Consider the following 22,494-nt stretch of genomic DNA (forward strand, 5'->3'; position numbering starts at 1 on the left):
AATGTATTTCGCAACAGCATATACTTGTGAGGCAATTGCGACATTATCTTTCGAGTATTCACAGTACCAAGAATGAAGTTATACAATATAGCCACTACAATGTTTTGATTTGCAAACCAGGGTGTCATCTATTGCACAAACTATTGCTTTACTAATGTAGGAGTGTAATTAGAGAAAGAGACAGATCTTTCAGTTACCACACAACGTACTCGAGGTATTATCCCACAACGTCTGTATTCCCATTGGTATCATGGAATATAGTATACAAAGAAGTCTACACTGGTCAATAGCGTTGAATAAGCAATACTCCATATCAACATGGTAAGCTGATGAATTTGCGTATATGTAGTCAGTAAGTCGCAGGCAGAAAATGTCATTTCTACTTCACTAAAGCGGCGATTACTCAGACTGGACAATTAAGTCGTCAATCGTCTCCTACTTCACATATAGATTTGCATCACCATTCACTAAATATGTCATTTATTATTTACGTACGGGTACCTATTAGTGATCTTGTTTTCATAGGGGCTGTGCCTTCATGTAAAGTGACTAAAAGCTCACACACATCCCACGAAAGTATAAGCATCAAAATAACATTTCATTACTCTAAATGCATATATCATCCGTAAATTTGATCGTCATTTTCCAATTTCTGTCTTCCCTTATAGATTTTACTCTACACTGCAGTGGCTGTCACCCTTTCTGAGACTATTACACCTGAGTACATTCAGGTATTAGTTACCATTCCCGCCCCGCCGTCACACCATCATCCACATTAGCACCCAACTAACCTTTATAATCGGGAAGAATTTTCTTCGATGAATTTTGTCTTGAAAATGATGGTTCATAAATGACATTAAGTGTTTTAGGTTTTTTAGTAAGCCACGGACTCAGTATGAAAATTGGTACTGCTTATTTCTAACAATCGTTATTTTCTAGAACGACGAAGCAGTTTTCAGTGCATCGCGTGTGCTACCTACAGCTCGATCTTAGAAAAGAAAGCAAACTACCTATCTATTATTGATACTAGCAGACACTCGTTACCTAACATGCTTCCCTTCCACAGCTGCTATACCTGGGAGCCCTTGCTCCATGCATACCCTACACCGTCATTTAAAATCAACCAAATTAAATCTGCTCACTATGTTTGGGACTGTTGTTAGTAAATCACTTGATTCTTCGTTTCCCTACTTCTGAACTGGCAGAAATTTGAAGACCTCTGGCTGCTAATGCTGTGTATCTGCAACCACTACCACTAATGGGATCGTTTAGCTGGCGAGAGAGCGTTGCGGAGATGCTAAACAAATCCCACTGGCAGACGTTAAAAGGGAGACTCTGTGCATCGGGGATAGATTTACTACTGAAATTTCGGGACAGCACCTTTCAGGAGGAGTCAGACAACATATTAGTTCCCCCCACATACATCTCGCGTATTGACCACGAGGAGAAAATTCGAGAAATTAGAGCCAATACAGAGGCTTACCGACAACGATTCTTCCCAGGCACTATTCGCGAGTGGAACAGGGTTGGAGGGATCAGATAGTGGTACCGAAGGTACCCTCCGCCACACACCATTCGGTGGATTGCGGAGTATGATGTAGATGTAGATGTAATGATAACAACAATAAAAATAATGCAGTGTTGGCCCTACAGCAGTGTAGTAGCCATCATAGTTGCTCTGGTGGTGTATTGTCAATCAGTTCGTTTATTGTTGTGAACTTCTAGTCTACTGCAGGGACTTTCTACAACGCGGGGAAGAATTTTTCAAGAGATATTTAAGCATGTGTGATGTACACACGAAGGTGACAAAAGTCATATACATCTACATCTACCTATATAACCCCCCCCCCCCCCCGCCTAATCCGCCCAGCGGTGAGTGGCAGAGGGCACAATTCGCTCCAAAGTCACACACTCCTGTAAATGGAAAAAAGAACACATTGACACCGGTGTGTCAGACCCACCATACTTGCTCCGGACACTGCGAGAGGGCTGTACAAGCAATGATTACACGCACGGCACAGCGGACACACCAGGAACCGCGGTGTTGGCCGTCGAATGGCGCTAGCTGCGCAGCATTTGTGCACCGCCGCCGTCAGTGTCAGCCAGTTTGCCGTGGCATACGGAGCTCCGTCGCAGTCTTTAACACTGGTAGCATGCCGCGACAGCGTGGACGTGAACCGTATGTGCAGTTGACGGACTTTGAGCGAGGGCGTATAGTGGGCATGCGGGAGGCCGGGTGGACGTACCGCCGAATTGCGCAACACGTGGGGCGTGAGGTCTCCACAGTACATCGATGTTGTCGCCAGTGGTCGGCGGAAGGTGCACGTGCCCGTCGACCTGGGACCGGACCGCAGCGACGCACGCATGCACGCCAAGACCGTAGGATCCTACGCAGTGCCGTAGGGGACCGCACCGCCACTTCCCAGCAAATTAGGGACACTGTTGCTCCTGGGGTATCGGCGAGGACCATTCGCAACCGTCTCCATGAAGCTGGGCTACGGTCCCGCACACCGTTAGGCCGTCTTCCGCTCACGCCCCAACATCGTGCAGCCCGCCACCAGTGGTGTCGCGACAGGCGTGAATGGAGGGACGAATGGAGCCGTGTCGTCTTCAGCGATGAGAGTCGCTTCTCCCTTGGTGCCAATGATGGTCGTGTGCGTGTTTGGTGCCGTGCAGGTGAGCGCCACAATCAGGACTGCATACGACCGAGGCACACAGGGCCAACACCCGGCATCATGGTGTAGGGAGCGATCTCCTACACTGGCCGTACACCACTGGTGATCGTCGAGGGGACACTGAATAGTGCACGGTACATCCAAACCGTCATCGAACCCATCGTTCTACCATTCCTAGACCGGCAAGGGAACTTGCTGTTCCAACAGGACAATGCACGTCCGCATGTATCCCGTGCCACCCAACGTGCTCTAGAAGGTGTAAGTCAACTACCCTGGCCAGCAAGATCTCCGGATCTGTCCCCCATTGAGCATGTTTGGGACTGGATGAAGCGTCGTCTCACGCGGTCTGCACGTCCAGCACGAACGCTGGTCCAACTGAGGCGCCAGGTGGAAATGGCACGGCAAGCCGTTCCACAGGACTACATCCAGCATCTCTACGATCGTCTCCATGGGAGAATAGCAGCCTGCATTGCTGCGAAAGGTGGATATACACTGTACTAGCGCCGACATTGTGCATGCTCTGTTGCCTGTGTCTATGTGCCTGTGGTTCTGTCAGTGTGATCATGTGATTTATCTGACCCCAGGAATGTGTCAATAAAGTTTCCCCTTCCTGGGACAATGAATTCACGGTGTTCTTATTTCAATTTCCAGGAGTGTATTCCCCCACCCTCTGTTCCACTCGCTGATCGCGCGAGGGAAAAACGACTGTCTGAACGCCTGAGTACGAGCTCTTATTTCCCTTATCTTCGAATGGTGATCATTGCGCGATTTGAAAGTTGGTGGTAATAATATGTGCTCTACATCCTCGGTGGAGATCGGAATTCGGAATTTAGTGAGCATGCCCTTCCGTTTAGCGCGTCCAAGTGTGTCCCACTTCAAACTTTTTATGAGATTTGTAATGCTCTCGTGATGGCTAAATGTGCCAGTCACGAATTTTGCAGCACTTCTTTGGACCTTCTCAATCTCTTGAATCGGATCCAACTGTTAAGGGTCCCATACAAACAGTATTCTAAGACTGGACGAACTAACGTATTGTAAGCTACTTCCTTTGTTGAAGGACAGCATCGCTTCAGGATTCTACCAATAAACCGCAATCTAGAGTTTGTCTTACCCGTTACTTGTCTAATCTGATCATTCCATTTGAGATCATTTCGGATAGTCACACCCAGATACTTGACGGATGTTACCGCTTCTAAAGACTGGACATTTATTTTGTACTCGTACATTAATGGGGATTTTCACCTCGTTATACGCAGTAGGATACACTTCCTAATATTGAGAGATAATTGCCAGTCATTACACCACGCATTTATTTTCTGCAAATCTTCTTTGATTTATTCACAGCTTTCGTGTGATACTACTTTCCTGAAGACTACAGAATCATCGGCAAACAGTCTAATGCCGCGGTAAATACCATCAACCAGATCGTTTATGTAAATCGTAAAAATCAGCGGACCTATTACGCTGCCCTGGGGCATACCTGAAGTTACGCTTGTTTCTGTTGAAGTCACCCCGTTCAGGACGACATACTGTTCCCTGTCTGTTAGAAAACTTTCTATCCAACCGCATATGTCATTGGATAGACCCCGTAAGCGCGCACTTTTTGGAGCAAGCGACAGTGCGGAACTGTGTCGAACGCCTTTCGAAAGTCGAGAAATATGGCATCAACCTGGGAGCCGATATCTGGAGCCTGTTGTATACCATGCACAAGAGGGCCAGCTGTGTCTCGCATGACCATTGTTTCCTAAAACCTTGCTGGTTTCTGCAGATGACCTTCTCAGAGTCTAGAAAGGTCACTATGACTGAACACAAAATATGTTCCATTATTCTACAACAAATCGGTAATTATGTGCATCCGATTTTCTACCCTTTTTATAGATTGCTATGACCTGGGCCTTCTTTCAGTCCCGTGGAACTTTCCGCTGTTCCAATGATCGCTGATAGATGATGGATAAGGATGGTGCTATATTTGTAGCATTATCAACATATAATCTTATGGGGCCACCGTCTGGCCCAGATGCCTTCTTGGCGTCTAAGGATCTTAACTGTTTTACATCCCAGATACACTAAACACTATGTCAGCCATCCTTGCATTTGTTCGATAATTGAAAGGGGAATGGTTCTGCAGTCCTCTACCGTAAACGAGTTTTTGAAAGCTAGGTTTAGAATTTCAGCCTTCTGTTTATCATCATCAGTTACATTACCCGTACTTTCAGCAAGAGACCTCCTTTCGCCCAGAGTAAAGTAGCAGCTCGACGTGGTATAGACTCACCATGTCGTCGGAAGTCCCCTGAAGAAATACTCAGTCATTCTGCCTCTGTAGCCATCCGCAGTTGGGAAAGTGCTGCCGTTACAGGATTTTGTGCACGAACTGACCTCTCTATTATGTCCCATAAATGTTCGATGGGATTTGTGGCGGGCGATCTGTCCCATAGTGCTCAGAGCCATTTGAACCATATAGCTCTTACCAACTGAAATCGAAACTCATCTGACCATGCCACGGTTTTTCTGTCGTCCAGGGTCCAATTGCTATGATCAGGAGCCCAGTAGAGCCACTACAGGCAATATGGTGCTGTTGGCACAGGCACTCGAGTCGCTCGTATGCTGCCATAGCCCATTAACGCGAAATTTCGCCACACTCTCCGAACGGATACGTTCGTCGTACGTCCCACAATGATTTCTGTTGTTATTTGACGTAGTGTTGCTTGTCTGTTATCACTGACGACTCAACGTAAACACGGCTGACCTCGATCGTTAAATGAAGGCCGTCGGCCACTGCTTTGTCCGTGATGATAGGTAATGCCTGAAATGTGGTATTCTCTTCACAGTCTTTACACTGTTGGTCTTAGAATACTAAATCCCCTAACGATTTCTGAAATGGAATGCCCCATTCGTCTAGCTCCAATTACCATTCCGTTTTCAAAGTCTGTTAATTCCATCGTACGGCATATTCCACATAGATCCAATTTTCTGCCACCACGTGAAAATATGGCACTGTTTTGACGTCAATATGTTGGTGTAATGGATTAAGAACGTTGGATTTCTCGTACGAAACGAGACAGCTTTCAGCAGAAAGACTGCGAGCCGTGGTACACCTTTTTTGGCACACCAGCTCTTTGGCACGACTATCGATTACCCGGCTGTACTACGATCTTTGCTCCTGTTGTGATCTGGCGGCGGATATTTGCGGCCGGCGAGTTGGTCGACGAACTCGCTACGAGGCGCTAGGACGTGTTTGAGGGGACGAAGGAGCAAAACACGCGGGCTCGGCCAGCAGCGGCGCGACCGGTGTGCCCTGCAGGACGGTCTGGAGTTTGTGGTGCACCTGCCAGATGTCAACTCCGGGCGCTGCTCGTCGCAATGCTTTGGTGCCTGTTTTCTCGGACAGACCCATTCCTCGAGACCATCTCGAACGACGCTCTCCATCGACGGTGTTGGTGGTTTTGGTGCCTTCGTTTCGTGGAATTATTTGCGTTGTAGCGACTGCAGCCTGTTGGTTGGTTTCCCTAATGTATGTGTTGTTGACGTAAGAGCAGCCGGAAAGGTGTGTGATCGCATGGAGACCGACAGTCACTATTTCCTTTAAGGAAATCAACGTCCCCAAAAGATGTAGTAACTGTAAGGTATTGAAGATATTAGGTCATAGTCTAGTTGTGATTTTCTGCAGACCAAGCTTACACAATTGGCAGTTACATTGCAGACCTATGCAACGAAATTAAAGAGCAACAAACCTAGTTTTGTTGTGAAGTCGTGCATTTGAATAACGTGACATTATCTTCAAATTATTTATATTTCATCTTTGTACACATTGTCGGCCTTAATCATATGTGTAAATAATGTTTGGCAAACTATGAGAGTGTAAAAGTCTGATACAACTTTACAGTATTGCATTTGTGTACAAGTTTTAATTTAAATTTTTTACAACATTGATATTGCTGCAAAATTTAAGTAGTTTCTATTGAAGGAACTTACTGGTTTTTTTACTTATATTGTTTATTGATCTCTTAACTTATATTAATTGATGTTTGCTTGGTGTTTTCCGTGTTTTCTGTGGCCTGTTTGTGTTCCAGTTTCCTGCGAGTTGGGATGTGTGGCAGCGGCACCGCGTTCCGCTTCGGTGCACAGAATCTGTGACGTGTCGTCTAATGGGAAGAGACTCCCGGTTGGGCCCCGGCGTTTAGGTGTTTTTTTGGACTGCTGCTTCCGGCATTTTAAGTTAAGTCACCTTTTGCCCAGGGCAGCCTGGTGTCACTGACCATTTGATAAATGTTTAACATCTCTCATGTATCACTCCAGGCAAATGCCGGGATGGTTCCTTTGAAAGGGCACGGCCGACTTCCTTCTCCGTCCTTCCCTAACCCGATGAGACCGATGACCTCGCTGTTTGGTCTCTTCCCTCAAACCAACCAACCAACCATCTCTCATGTATATTTAAAAAAATCAAATTTGCTTGCCAAAGAATTATTTAAGTCTAACGTATTGTGCTGGTTGTGTTATTGCTCAAAAAAATTATATCTGTGCCACGTTTTTAAATTACTTAAGATTGTAATTTATTGTTCATTAAGTAATTCTAATTTTCTGCTTGCTTGAGATGGAAGCTATTTGTCATTTCTATGTTGTTTTTTTGACTGCCACGTGTTGATTGTATGTTAGCTGTTCTATAAACGCGGTCTTGAATAAATTGGTTAAGTTATTGATCTGCTAGTTGTTGTGTTTAAGAAGTGACATTATTGGGGCCTTGACCTTCCATGCTAATCCCGGCTTCCTAAGTCACTGACTGTGCATTACGGGAATGCTGCCTGCAGAAACAGATGCGATGGGGTCCCACGTTGATAAAGTTGCTGTGGCTATAGCCAAACATGCAGCAGATGCCTCAAATTCTGCAGACAGTGCTCGAGCTGTGTCACTGAAATTGTCTCTCTCCTGGATAACAGTTAAAAAGATTTTGCACCGCATTTTACACTGGTATCACTAGAAGATTTTGAATGTGCTCCAAATGAAGCCGCAAGACAGGCTATAACGCCGTGACTTTGCCTTTCGGTTTTTGGCATGCATAGAAATCGATGACATGTGGTAGGAAAAATTTTTTGCACAGACGAGTCACATTTTACTCTGCGCGCATATGGGGTTCTGGCCCGCCACATGTTGTGCAGTAACAACCACTGTACTCAGCTTATGTGACTGTCTGGTGTGGATTCACAAGTTCCAACGTTTTCGGTCCGTGTGTCTTCGGAGGGAATGACACCTCGTTGGCCTCTTAAGTGTACAACGACATCTGCAACCTCCTTGTTCAACATGTGATTCCAACTTTGCAAGAACGCAATTGTGTTCACGTTACTATTTTCATGCAAGATGTGCTGACAGCACATGTCGCTTGCCAGGTGAAAGACTTGCTTCCAGAAACCTTCCGTAATGATTGCATTTCAAGATGTGTGGCCTTCCAGCTCCCCCGACCTAAATCCATGTGGCTTCTGGATGTGCGGTATCTGAAAGATCGAGTCAGGGATGTATCTGGACCTTTCCTGATCTAAAGGATAGCATACGACGACATATCGCTCTGATCATACCGAATAGACGAGAAACTGGCAGTTATACTGTGTTATGGATGCAGAATGTTGCTGAGTCGAGAGATCTTATTGAACACATGCAGTAACCTGTCACCATATCCCATCCCAATAATCATGTCATAGCCACCGATACCGTATGTTTGATCCCTCCCCCCCCCCCCCCCCCCCCGCTTTTCCTGCACCAACAGCACATTCTGATTGTTTATAGCACCATATTTTAACCTGATGACAGAAAGTGGAACTATTATTTTGTTCAGTATACTCCAAGAGCGCACAGATTAATGAATGTATCTACGATGTTTCAGTATCTGCGATGTACGCAACCTGCAATGGAGCACTCGGAACATCGTCAGTTTGTTGTAACCACACAACCTGGAAAGCACATACCTTATCAGTGAAAAACGCTGGGACTAATTCTTTGTGAAGTAGTTACAGAAAGCAATTTACTGGGTGTTACAGAGACTACGAATGTGAAGGACCTAAGATGACCAACTCATATTTCAGTGTAAGAAATTGTTGATGGTTAAACAACATGTTGATGAATGTGTGTCTCATATTGTGCAAAGGCGAAAAGTTAGTGAAACGTTTCGGCTGCCTTAGTCACTATCAGGATATTGGTGATGAGGAGTGCGGCAGGAGAAGAGAGGGGAACGTGTGGCTACTCACTTCTGCTGGGCGCCCTGCAGCAGACGCTCTAGGTTCCCATCGCTGTAGTCCTCGACGCCGTCATCTGAAACACAGAAGGTGGTGCAGAAATGTCAGAAAACTACAAATATTAGTTCTTCTCTAGCTTTGCCCCACATCAACACTAGCGTGTCTCACAAGACCTGCTTATGAGAAGCGAGAAAATTTCAATGTTTGTAACTGCGGTACATATTTTAACCAGTTGTAGTGTTTCTTCACTGTAACAATCGATTTCGGTCGATACTCGGGCGATCTTCAAGTTATCTATATCAAAGGAAAACATTTCGGATTATTTGGGTACGACACACTGTACAGGGTTGGTCAGAAATCACACTCCGAATGTTTAACATTATTTTCAACCTAGAATACACTTCCAGATCCATTTAAATACGTAACAGAAAACGTATTTAAATGGCAAGCATGGAATAACGAAGAAACGAATGTCTTTACAGACGTATTATATATTTCAAACACCCTCTGTATGCTGACGATATGTTGTTTATTGTCTTTGGCCCAGAAGTAAACATTACGAGACCCGGAGGTAAGATACACAGAACATTCATCTTCCATCATACCCTTACGGGGAGTAGCTAATATTGGAAAAACTGCAAGTAACTGTTCGCACGCATGACGTCTTGTCTTCATGTCATAGTCAATTAATTCATTGATGTTGTCGGGTCGAAATGAATAGTAATCTTCTTTCATCATCCAGTGATGCTTGGAGATTCTGGTACTGTTCATCCGCCAACCGCTTCTTCGTTAGATTTGCTAGAGAACGAAGCAGTGATGCATTTAAGCGTTCAGGGCTTCATTGCTGTTGTCATATTTATTGTGTCTTCCACTGTCTGGTGCATATTTCAGAGAACCAGTTGTAAAGGCCTTTCTTTTCAGTTCCCGAAGATAAGCCTCCTTTGGGGGCTCTTCCTTGAAGTGATTAAAAAAGTTATCCTTAATTTTACCATAGGTATTGCTAAAAAGAAGATATACTTCATTTGTGCCTCTGCTTGTATCCGCCATTATAACACAATCACCTTGGTAGCAAAACAGAACGCGACCACATGCCGTAGCATTCGCCAGAACCACAAGCAGACCGACACGATCAATCACATTACGTATTTTCATGGGCTGACGCGTGCATTGTTGTAATTTGATGCATAGCAATTATCAGCTGCGGTGTTGTAATTTGGGTGACCTGTACAGAAGTACTAAGGGGCAGGGTGCTTTATTTTCAACCTAGAATACATTTCCAGACCCATTTAAACTCGCAACTTTACGTTAAGTTACTCCATCACTTTAGATCATGGCTTCTGTCCAACCACATACAGAGTTTCTCAAAGAAATAAATTAATGTGTACTCGCAAAAGCACTAATCGACTGTGCATCCTATAAAATCATTCCTTTGTCTCAAACAATAGAGGGTTACATTCATAGGATGCACAGTTCATAACTGCTTTTGTAAGTATATTTCAGTTTCCATAATGAATTCTCACGCTGCAGCGAAATGTGCGCTGATTTGACACTTCCTGGCAGGTTAAAACTATAGACATGAGGTACTCCCGGAGGGAAAGCAGTGAGGCTGAGTCGTGGAATCGTGGGTTTATAGCTTGGTTGGTAGAGCGCTCTCATGCGAAAGACAAAGGTTTGAGTCTCGGTGTGGCAGACAGCTTTAACCTGCCACGAACCTTCGTATTTGTGTGTGTGTGTGTGTGTGTGTGTGTGTGTGGAGGCGCGGGGAGAGGGGGGGGGGGATTGCCACTGTTCACGGATCTCATATACCATTTATTAAAAAAAAAGTATTCTTCTGATACAAATAATACGAAAATAAAGGCCGAAATCGATTCATATACTAACTAAATAGTACCGCACGGGATAAAAGAAAGAGAGGCTACTCGTATGTCACCACCTGCATAGCTAAAGATAATATCCTGAGAAGCAGTTTAATTGTGCCTAATATTTGGTTTACTTGGACGTCGTGGGTAAGGAATCGAATAGTCGAGTAATTCAATAAGGAACAAAAATTAAACGCACTATCTAGTAAAAGACGTAGCTTCAAAATTTACGGATAAAAAATTGTTACCTTTTGATAACTTACATATAAGTGAAATCCTTAGAGGCGAAGCATGCACAATATGTTTTAGACTATGTAAGATCTATTGAACTGGGATAAAATTGAAGTGTTAACTTCATAAATTGCGTCTCAATTATAATTATAGAAACATGACTAACTCGTACGAATACTGGTGCTATTGTCATGTCTGGATTTTTTTTAAACTTGAAAAATTGTGTCCAGATAAAAGACATCATTAAACTGTAATATTGTCTTTAAGTATATCACCAACAACCATCCTGACAAAATTACTGGGCTACTGGAAATAGGATTGCTAAATTGTATTTATATAGAATGTGATCATTACACGGTAGTGGATATGTTATGTGAAAGTTATCAGTATCTCTTCCATACATCTAGGTCCATTTAAACAATTAGGAGTTATCTTAACTCAAAGAAGACTACGTGTAAAAACTGTGGTGATTTTGGAAAGGTGTGTGACATGGAGAAACTAAGAAGAGAGTTGTTGTCAGGTGTGTTTTGTGAAAAATGTGCTTTGCAATTTCATCGTGTGACAAAGTAGCCACTATGCAGTGCTGGCGCCCATGTATAAACTTTAAGGTGTATGACTCCTTAGAGGAGTCAGAAGCAACAATAAACCATTAAGATACTACAGCTGACGGCCTTCTCTTAACTTACTTCGATTAATTTCACAAAATTCGTTATGTAAAATATCTACAGAGCTTTTACTTCGAACCTGAAGATAATAACTACACATTTTGGACTTCTACGAGATAATTATGAAAAAAAAACCAAGTGTATTGTGCCTCCTAGTTTTCTTAGGCATAAAAGCATCGGTAATTAGTTGAAATAATCAGCAATCAGTTGCACAAAAGGAATTTTACCTTCTTTACCGGTGCAACTGGTGGATGATTATTTCAACAAATAGAAATACAGTTGTTTAAGGTAGATAAATCACACATCTGTTACACTGAACTCACAACGGCCCATGCAAAATCCGAGATGTCGATTGGATATCACAACATGCAGTGCTATATTTTTTCTGTAAATTCTGTACTTTCGTATAAAAATTGCAGGCCCATGATGCTCTCGTAACAAGCTTAAAAAATAGAAAAACATCGTTCGATTATAGCAGTTCTTCCGATTAATTTTTCGTATTTATTACGTTTGACGATTTGATATTAAAATTTCAGACATACGAATAATTAATTTCTACGACGGAGATAAAATGGTTTTATATCATTTATTGTACCTATATTACAGCTAAAAGCCATTAAGGTTTGTTCGTATTCACTATATAAGTCTTCTATTTTTCTTGCACGAAAGACCAGCCAAAAGAAAGCGTTAGTCATAGAATTCCGAGGTCATATGATAAATCGTCCTGTTACAGTTCCTGCAATTTGTTCCACTGTATATTTCTAATTTAAGGTTCGAGATTTACTCGATCCGAGAGATATTACTCTCCGGGGCAATATTTTCGCCCGTTTTCCTTTTGTCGTAAGCGAGTGTTCGTAAGAATTTTCAGCAAAACTTGAGAAGTAATCCGCTCAGATGTGGCACCGCTGCAGGGCTTACAGATTGACGCCATCCATTTTATTGGGCTGGACAACGTATGTGCGTGGTGTGCTCTGGACATCTAGTGCTTCGGGAGCGTCTGACGTCGACAGCACTCATCCATCACGTGGTCGACAGCTGTGAAAGGCTGCGAAACATTGCCCTCTGGACAGCAGCAGCTGCGGCGAGATATACTCTGAACATAAAGCTTTTGTTGATGTTCCTGCGATTTCTGGTTGGCACAGCACTGTAGGTTCACGTTATAACGTCATTAGAAGACCAATTCTGACGAATTTGTTTAAAAATTACGGGAATTTGACCAAACTGAGTAACATTACATACTTGCAACAGACACCCGTACTATGCAATCCAGCAATAGTGTTTGACAGAAGATATGAGTTCCAGTGAACTGAAATGGAAATGAGCGTTTGGCGTCATTGGCCGGGAGGCCCCTCGCGGGGCAGGTCCGGCCGCCATATCGCAGGTCTTATTACAGTCGGCGCCACATTGGGCGACCTGCACGCCGGATGGGGATGAAATGATGATGAACACAACACAACACCCAGTCCCTGAGCGGAGAAAATCTCCGACCCAGCCGGGAATCGAACCCGGGCCGAGAGGACGGCAATCCGTCACGCTGACCACTCAGCTACTGGGGCGGACAGTGAACTGAAAGAAAGATTGTCATTACCTCTCTTTAAACATCCTGTGTAGTAAACATTTTGATGAGTCTTATTTTATTTTATTACAAAGTTACTTTCATTACGAAATTGTATCTCTATAATTAACATCGCGAGTCGTGACGACAAAAATATCGTCGATCATACCAATAAACGTCCGGTGCTTATTTTAAATTTATTACTCAGTTATCAATTGTTTGGATGTTCTATAGAAAGTAGCAAGAATGTTGGCTGCTTCTCTTGATATTGCCATTTCATTACATCGATAAATATACATTGGACCGTTGACTATTTGAGCTTTGAAATATATTTACACTGCAACTCCATGTTACGGCTTAAAAACAGGAATTAAAAGGAAAAAATTGACCCTATTGTCATTTCATCCTTTTTATCAAGACCATTTATTCAGTTGATAATGTTCTATTTTCAAGAGCTTGTCACGTCTGTATATGAAGCGACCGCTGCTGCAACGAGAGAGGTAATGCGTATTATATGAAATATATATGAAGGTAGTAACTGTTCTCGAAAGAACAGATACCATTGATGACCGTGTAGCTTCTCTAGAATAAATGATAATTAATTGAAACCCTCAGCTGCTGACAGGTGTTCTTGACATACCTTGATGGAGACAGCTGAAACTGTGTGCCCCGACCGGGACTCGAAGCCAGTATCTCCTGCTTACATGACAGACGCTCTATCCATCTGAGCCACCGAGGACATAGATGAATAGCGCGACTGCAGGGACTTATCCTTGCACGCTTCCAGTGAGGCCCACAATCCCAACTGCCCACAATCTACCTACGTAATGTTCCTAATAGATACTTTGCCCATCCACTCGTTCCTCGGGTTCACTTAAGCTGACGGGAAGTTGAAAGGTTAGACCACTTATAATCGAAGTTTTACCCCGTATTAGTCTTTCTCTGCTGCTGTCACACATTTTTGTCCTTATGTACCGTGCGGTTTGAGGCGCCATGTCACGGATTGCGCGGCCGCTCCCGCCGGAGGTTCGAGTCCTCTCTCGGGCATGGGTGTGTGTTGTTCTTAGCGCAAAGTTTAAGTAGTGTGTAAGTCTAGGGACCGATGACCTCAGCATTTTGGTCCCTTAGGGATTTACACACATTTGAACATTTGACAAACAAACTGACACTATTATTGGCTAGCTGCAACACTCGTTCTTGATACCTGTTTGACGTGCTGAAGAATATAAATAGGAAAAATATTGCGCTTCGTACTTTTAAAATATTATAAGTCTGCTGAATGAAGGAAATAAATACCAACGTCGTTTTCGAACGTCCCGTTCCTACGCCCACCCTAGCGATAGGAAGGGTATTTTAGTCTACTTTTACACAAATAATGATTCACCATTCACGTATTCAGCAATTTTGTTTGAAATTGTTCCAGATTTTTTTCAGATAGTGAGTGATAGGTGTGCTAATTTGATAGAAATTGCTTCTAGCGTTAGAGATAGTTTCATATTTGCCTGTATTTGAATCCCCATCCCCAGTCCTTTATCCTTTGGGAGTGTAACCCATGATCCTAGAGATCACTAAAATTATGAATTCGGTGGTTACTTAACACTTTTACATATCACATCTTCTCATCCCCTACACTAGGGTTTTTTGGAGTGTATTACTCCCATAGTGTTTTTATACAAATAGTTACAAGAATATTAAAAATAATCACTCATGTATGTACAAAATGTAGTTGCAATTGCTGCAGATATTCCTGAATTACGCTTCTGTGTCATCACCTTTTCACCCCGAAATGTAATGGAGCTATGCGGTTCTTACCACTAAGGTGCTTCTTTGCGGACGGCGGGTGATAGGTGTACCAGTTTTGTTTCAAATCGACCCAATGGCTTAAGAGGAGACATAGGACGTTCATATACTCACGCACAGAATCACAGTCGCAGTGATCCTCATTCATAGCAGATAAAAGTTTTGTGCACACAATGATTTTTGTAAATATATGTAATTATATGGAATGGGCACCGCTGTTCGTAACTGCCATTACGCAACGCACTTAGGCAACATTCACAGCGCGGAACGGTTTTCAGTACGCAGCCCAGCGTGAATGACGATCAGCTTGTCACAGACCGTCATTGCTATTCAGAAACAAGACAATAGCGAACTAACAGAACGTGATGACAGTTTATGCGGAAAATTGCATTTCGCTAGCGCTTCGACAACTGCAAATCGCTCTTCACTTGCACTGCGCGCTGGTGCTACACAATACCCCGCGATTGATAACAACGGTTCGACAGCTGCAGCTATCCATTGTATGCGGAAAATGGAGTTGTTCTTACCCACAGCTTCATCTGACTGCAACCACACATAAAAGTAATTACGCTGTCTTGGTGAAGACTATGGCAGAGTAACAATGTTTTTTTTCATATTTGTTAAGTGTTCTAAATCTGCTTGTTGTTGTGATAGTTATGTTCAAAATACATTATTCAAATGTTGTTAACAGAAAGCGAGATGCTCTCCACTACAATTTCAGACACAACACAATCTAATAAGGAGAAACTTAACAAATCTTTTTCTAGTGTAATATACCTCTTTTTCTACGGGCAGTTTTTATGTGTATTTAGTTACTACCTCTTCGACATACCTCTTGTAGTAAAGAGCAACTGCGGCAAATGGACTTTTATTCTACAGTAATAGGGTTCATTACCAGGCCTGTCAATTTCAACTTCGGAAACCTATAGTTTTCAAGAACACTGCAACAAGAAGTGTAAATCTTTGGTTGTATATACAAAATAGTTCTTCTTCTCCCTCATCCCATCTGCAGGCGTAAAGGAAGAAATCGAAGCAAGTCAAAGGCCTGCTGCTAGATTTGCTATGGTAGGTTCGACCAGCATACGAGTAATGCGGAAATGCCCCTTGAACTTAAATGGTAATCCGCGAAGAAAAGAAGACGTTCTTTTCGTGTAATACTTTTGAGAAAATTTAGAGAACCGGCATTCATGAGTGACTGCAGAACGATCCTACTATACCAACGTGCATTTCGCGCAAGGACCGCGAAGGCAAGAGAAATCAAGACTCGAACAGAAGGATTTGCAAGTGAAATAGGGAAGCGAACGACTAAAAGCGATACGGGATACCACTCGCTATACGCCATATGACGGTTTTTGGAGTATGTATGTGTTCCCACCTCTTTTTCAAAAAAGCTCAAAAACTCCTTGTAATTAATACTGAAATTGTATTGCATGGAAGATTTACTTACATTTTATTCAATATGATACAATTATTGGTAAAATTCCATCTTTTTCAAATATGAATTAGCCTGTACGGTCGCTGTAGTTCAGAAAATCTTCGAATCTTTTGTGCAGATGTAAATTCTAGAGAAACTGGTAAAATACACTGTAGAAGTAGATACGCAGTCAGTAATATAAGCAATAGGACGTAAATTTTCGCAACAACCGTGTAATCTAATTCATATTTGAAACTGATGAAAATTTACCAATTATTGCTTATGTTGAATAAAATGTAAGTATATCTTGCATGCAATGCGATTTCAATATCAATCACAGAGAGATTTTCCGCACTTTTGAAAAGAGAGATGCTAACACCCACGGAGAACGAATGATGAATACACACAGCAAAGCCATCTAGCTTCGTCTTTGAGAACTGAAGCAAACAGAGTAAAAGCTGGAAAATGCTAACATTATATATTCTGTAATCTATCTCTGCACAGAAAACATTGCATAATGAATTTTTCTTTTGGTCGTCAGTCTTTTGTCTGATTTAATGTGTCCCTCCACGATTCCTTTTGTGTCAGTTCCTTCACCTTATACTCAATGTACCATACTGTTTTCTGTGAATATTCCGTTGTCTTCTCCTACAAGGTTTGAGTCTCTGAATTCTTTTAGTACTACAGAGGTTATTCCATGTCGTCTTAACACATGTCCTATCACCCTGACCCTTCTTTTAGTCAGTGTTTAACCTTTATTCCTTTACTCGTCTATTCTGCGTAGAACTTTATTTCTTAACAGTCCACATAATTTTCTCTGTAGCCCCATATATTTGATTGCCTCCATTTCCGGTTATACAAACTCTTTAATCAGAAAAGAGTGTGTCAAAAGCTAGAGCAATGTGAGTTGCAGTTCATTAGATTATTCTAGATGCGGCGATACCTTGAAACCCCGAAGAAGTGATTTCATGAGACGTACAAGAGATGTGATAAAATTATTTTAACCAAGAGCCTTACTGCAGTTATTCATCGGATTCACAATCCCTAAACACCTTGAGCTCAGCTGCCACCTCTCGAAGTACCTCTTGTATATGTCAGGGTACCAGGACAACCGAGCTGTTGTTCTGGGGTTCTGCAAGAGCTGGGTGCATATCTTTATTAATGTTTTTCAGAGCTTCGCGTAACAATAGTTTGACACTTAACAGATTTAAATATTGTACCTTCTTAATCCACAGTAAATTTAAGTACCTAAAGAAGTCATTAGTTGTGATTCTGGAAACTTTCTTTCTTTTCGAAGTGTGTTCTGCGAAACAGCTTATGACTGCGCTTTCTAATGTGTTAGCAGAACGATTTAGGGGGCTCTATTTTATGCCAGCCCCGAGCTACGGAAAGTGAAAAGAAGCGACATATATGTCACACAAAAGCGGTCAATTTCTTTCAAGACACACGTCGGGATGTGCAGAGGTAGCCGTGTCTGATAACAAATGCTCAGTACTGCAGTTTCCGTGAGAAACAAATCAGCCTTTGGCCTGTAGTTGTGTATGGAGTCTGCAGGAGTAGGCTTAGTTACTTGAGTTTCCCTGGAGACAAATCCGGAAAGGATCCTGTAAATCTAACAGAGCGAGTTACTTCAATATCACACAAACACCATTCTATGGAGTACACATACTTGTTGAATTACACACCTCCGATTACGATTGGCCATTAACCACATTAGCCACGTCCATCAGTATAACATTGCTAAAGTTATCGGTATCCGACTCAAGATATATATGTTCGCCCGTTCCCTAATTTTACATTGAAAACGCAACAGAGTGTACGCTACGCTATTTCTCGTTAGTGTCTAATACAGAGTGTCGTTTTCGCAATAATATATCCACCATGAAGGAGAATCTTGTATGAAGAAAACACACACACACACACACACACACACACACACACACACATGCTTAAATGCTGTTAACGACGCACCTGTTTAATGAGGAGCAGAGGGGAGGGGTGAAGGGAAGTATTGTGAAAATAGTTGTAATGCAGATTTACGAACTTTAACTCGGCAAATTTTATTGACTCTTAAGTACTAAATCACTTAGTCCGGAGTTAGTGGTCAGGTGGTTAGTGTCACCGCTTTTAGATCGCAGGCTCCTGGGTTCAACTATCGGCAGGGATGGAGATTTTCTTCGCTCACAGAGTGGGTGTCCATCTTGTCCTAATCATTTCACCCCATATCCATCATGTAGACGCCTAAGTAGCAGAAATTGTGTCCAATAGAAATACTTGTTCCTGGCGGAAGAACAACCCCAGACGGGGTCTTCCGTCTAATGATGTCACATGATGATTTAATGTTTTTTCAGTTACTGCTTTAGTAACGTCTTGCTTGAAAGTCAGTAACGAAACACGCTACTTACTGTACTCGAAAATTTAAAAGGTTCTACTGTTCCAAAACATCACAGCACGAATTTGAAACTACATCACGACTACTCAACGCTTCCGATGTTCAGTCCACACCACGAAAAGGTGCTTCCGTCGTCAGCGCAAGAAAGCTTACTAGGGCTGCTTGGTGGACGCGTCTAGTTCATTTGCTTTTCTGTATATAGTGCACAAATTCCCTTCTTCCCATATTGTCTTCGCGTATGTGTTGACCCCGAGTTTCCCATCGCAGGATCCTTATCCCTGCGTATATATTATTTTCCTTTAGCTTTTTTCGTCTCCTCTCACTTCTTTTGCAAAAAAAAATCTACTCTTCTGCTTTTCTTCATTCCCTTTATGTGACCATATCGCTTCCTTTTCGTCAGCGTTTGTTGGCGATTCCTCCTGTGGGAAAAATCACTCGCCATTGGTATCGACAATTTGTAAAGACAGGATGTTTGATAAAATGTAAGAATTCAGGTATACTTTGTACTTCTGATAAAAAAGTGGAGAGAATTCGGAAAATTTTTCTGTGAAGCCCTCAAATGTCTATTCATCACGTAAGCAGAGACCTTGCAGTTGCTCATGTAGCTGTCTGACAATTGTCTACCAATTTACAATTATGCAAGCTCTTTGTGTTCATGATAAAAGGAAATGTGTCAGCGTCAGCAGTATTTTGTTGAGGGACATGGACAACGAAAGGCTTTTATAGCCGGTAATTTTCAGTGAAGCGGCAAATCGCCCGTTAGCGGTTAAGTTACACCGCCTAGCGTGCATATATGGGGACTGCAGACCTCACAGAAAATCGTTGATCATGAAGGAAATTTTCCTAAGGTGGATGACAACGACAATTACAACGATGTAGACGTCACTTTTCCCACAACCTTAGGAGGACGCATATCCCTACATGATGGAACTCCACTACGTTGGCACAATAACGACAGTTTCTCATTGTCACACTACCTCAGTGCTAATAAAAAACCCGGGGTTTCGGGACACTGCCCTAGGTTGTTGGCCTCCATATCCCTAGACATTATGCCATACGACTTTTTGTTGTGGGGATATATGAGTGGTTTTCCCCTTTCGTTTCTGATATAAATGAGATGAAAATTGAGTAACAACAGCAGTGACTTCTGTCGGTGAAGAAATCTTTATTATAGTGAATAACGAATTAATTGTCGTCTAGATGTTGCTCCTGCGCCATTTGTAATTACATAACACATATGACTATCAGTTTGGCTTTAGAAAAGGTAGAAACTCCATAGAGGTATTCTAACATTCCACCTGATATTGGAAGCAAGACTTAAGAAAATTTAAGAGCCACATCCATAGGACATGTCGACATAGGACAGGTGCTGGACTTAGTAAAATGTTGCATTATGTCCGAAATTTTCGCACAGAACGAGTGTAGGCTATAAGGCGAGATGGGTAATTACAGTATGTACAATAAGCAAGAGGGGAAAGTAAGACTTGGAGACAAGGACGAAGTACACGGATTAAAGGGGATGCAAGACAAGAATGGTACCTTTCGCACCTACTGTTCGATGTATACGGAAGACCGATGGACCCAAAAAGGAAAACCAAAGAAAACCATGCATCTTTGGCGTATTTTGCATTACCTGTCTGTTTTGTAGCATACACTCCTGGAAATTGAAATAAGAACACCGTGAATTCATTGTCCCAGGAAGGGGAAACTTTATTGACACATTCCTGGGGTCAGATACATCACATGATCACACTGACAGAACCACAGGCACATAGACACAGGCAACAGAGCATGCACAATGTCGGCACTAGTACAGTGTATATCCACCTTTCGCAGCAATGCAGGCTGCTATTCTCCCATGGAGACGATCGTAGAGATGCTGGATGTAGTCCTGTGGAACGGCTTGCCATGCCATTTCCACCTGGCGCCTCAGTTGGACCAGCGTTCGTGCTGGACGTGCAGACCGCGTGAGACGACACTTCATCCAGTCCCAAACATGCTCAATGGGGGACAGATCTGGAGATCTTGCTGGCCAGGGTAGTTGACTTACACCTTCTAGAGCACGTTGGGTGGCACGGGATACATGCGGACGTGCATTGTCATGTTGGAACAGCAAGTTCCCTTGCCGGTCTAGGAATAGTAGAACGATGGGTTCGATGACGGTTTGGATGTACCGTGCACTATTCAGTGTCCCCTCGACGATCACCAGTGGTGTACGGCCAGTGTAGGAGATCGCTCCCCACACCATGATGCCGGGTGTTGGCCCTGTGTGCCTCGGTCGTATGCAGTCCTGATTGTGGCGCTCACCTGCACGGCGCCAAACACGCATACGACCATCATTGGCACCAAGGCAGAAGCGACTCTCATCGCTGAAGACGACATGTCTCCATTCGTCCCTCCATTCACGCCTGTCGCGACACCACTGGAGGCGGGCTGCACGATGTTGGGGCGTGAGCGGAAGACGGCCTAACGGTGTGCGGGACCGTAGCCCAGCTTCATGGAGACGGTTGCGAATGGTCCTCGCCGATACCCCAGGAGCAACAGTGTCCCTAATTTGTGGGAAGTGGCGGTGCGGTCCCCTACGGCACTGCGTAGGATCCTACGGTCTTGGCGTGCATCCGTGCGTCGCTGCGGTCCGGTCCCAGGTCGACGGGCACGTGCACCTTCCGCCGACCACTGGCGACATCATCGATGTACTGTGGAGACCTCACGCCCCACGTGTTGAGCAATTCGGCGGTACGTCCACCCGGCCTCCCGCATGCCCACTATACGCCCTCGCTCAAAGTCCGTCAACTGCACATACGGTTCACGTCCACGCTGTCGCGGCATGCTACCAGTGTTAAAGACTGCGATGGAGCTCCGTATGTCACGGCAAACTGGCTGACACTGACGGCGGCGGTGCACAAATGCTGCGCAGCTAGTGCCATTCGACGGCCAACACCGCGGTTCCTGGTGTGTCCGCTGTGCCGTGCGTGTGATCATTGCTTGTATAGCCCTCTCGCAGTGTCCGGAGCAAGTATGGTGGGTCTGACACACCGGTGTCAATGTGTTCTTTTTTCCATTTCCAGGAGTGTATTTTCATAGATTTTGAGTCGTTATTCATCTCACTGGTATAACGCAACCACCCATGAACTACTCTTCTGCCAGTGTTTGGATCTCAGTGTAGCACTTGCCTTCTACATCTCCGATTATTTGTTGGATCTGTTTCTCTCCCTATAGTATTCATCCACTACAACTGCCTCTAATATCAAGGATTTTCTTTCCCCACGTCATACGATCCTGTCTCTTCTTATCAGTGGTTTCCAAATCCTCATTTCTTATCTCATCACTCATCTAATTTCAACATCCTTCTACAACACCTCATCTCACACGCTTCGATCCTCTTCTTTCCCGGTTCCCTCAGAGACCAAGATTCACTTCCGTACAATGCTGCACACTGGACTTACGTTCTCAGAAATTTCTTCCTCATATTAAAAAGATATTTTTAAGCCAATGTTTCATACTAGTAGACTTCTTTTGAGCAGGAATTCTATATTTACCTGCACTGTCCTGCTTTTTATGTCCTCTTCGCTTCGTCCATAATGTATCAGTTTGTTTCCAAGATAGCAGAATTTTTCACTTCGTCCATCATGTGCTATTTTGCTTTCAAGGTAGCAGAATTCCTTCACTTTGTCTCCACATT

General features: G+C 43.3%; 1 protein-coding gene across 1 annotated transcript in view; it reads right to left on the reverse strand.

The window, feature by feature from the left end:
- Positions 1-22,494, reverse strand: part of LOC126475288 (uncharacterized) — a 410,573-nt gene that overhangs the window by 65,611 nt on the left and 322,468 nt on the right. Inside the window, exon 2 of the mRNA XM_050103046.1 lies at positions 8,909-8,972. Coding sequence (XP_049959003.1) covers positions 8,909-8,972 — 64 coding nt within the window. The remainder of the gene's footprint in view (positions 1-8,908; positions 8,973-22,494) is intronic.

This window comes from Schistocerca serialis, chromosome 4 (genome assembly GCF_023864345.2).
Source record: "Schistocerca serialis cubense isolate TAMUIC-IGC-003099 chromosome 4, iqSchSeri2.2, whole genome shotgun sequence".
Lineage (NCBI taxonomy): Eukaryota > Metazoa > Arthropoda > Insecta > Orthoptera > Acrididae > Schistocerca > Schistocerca serialis.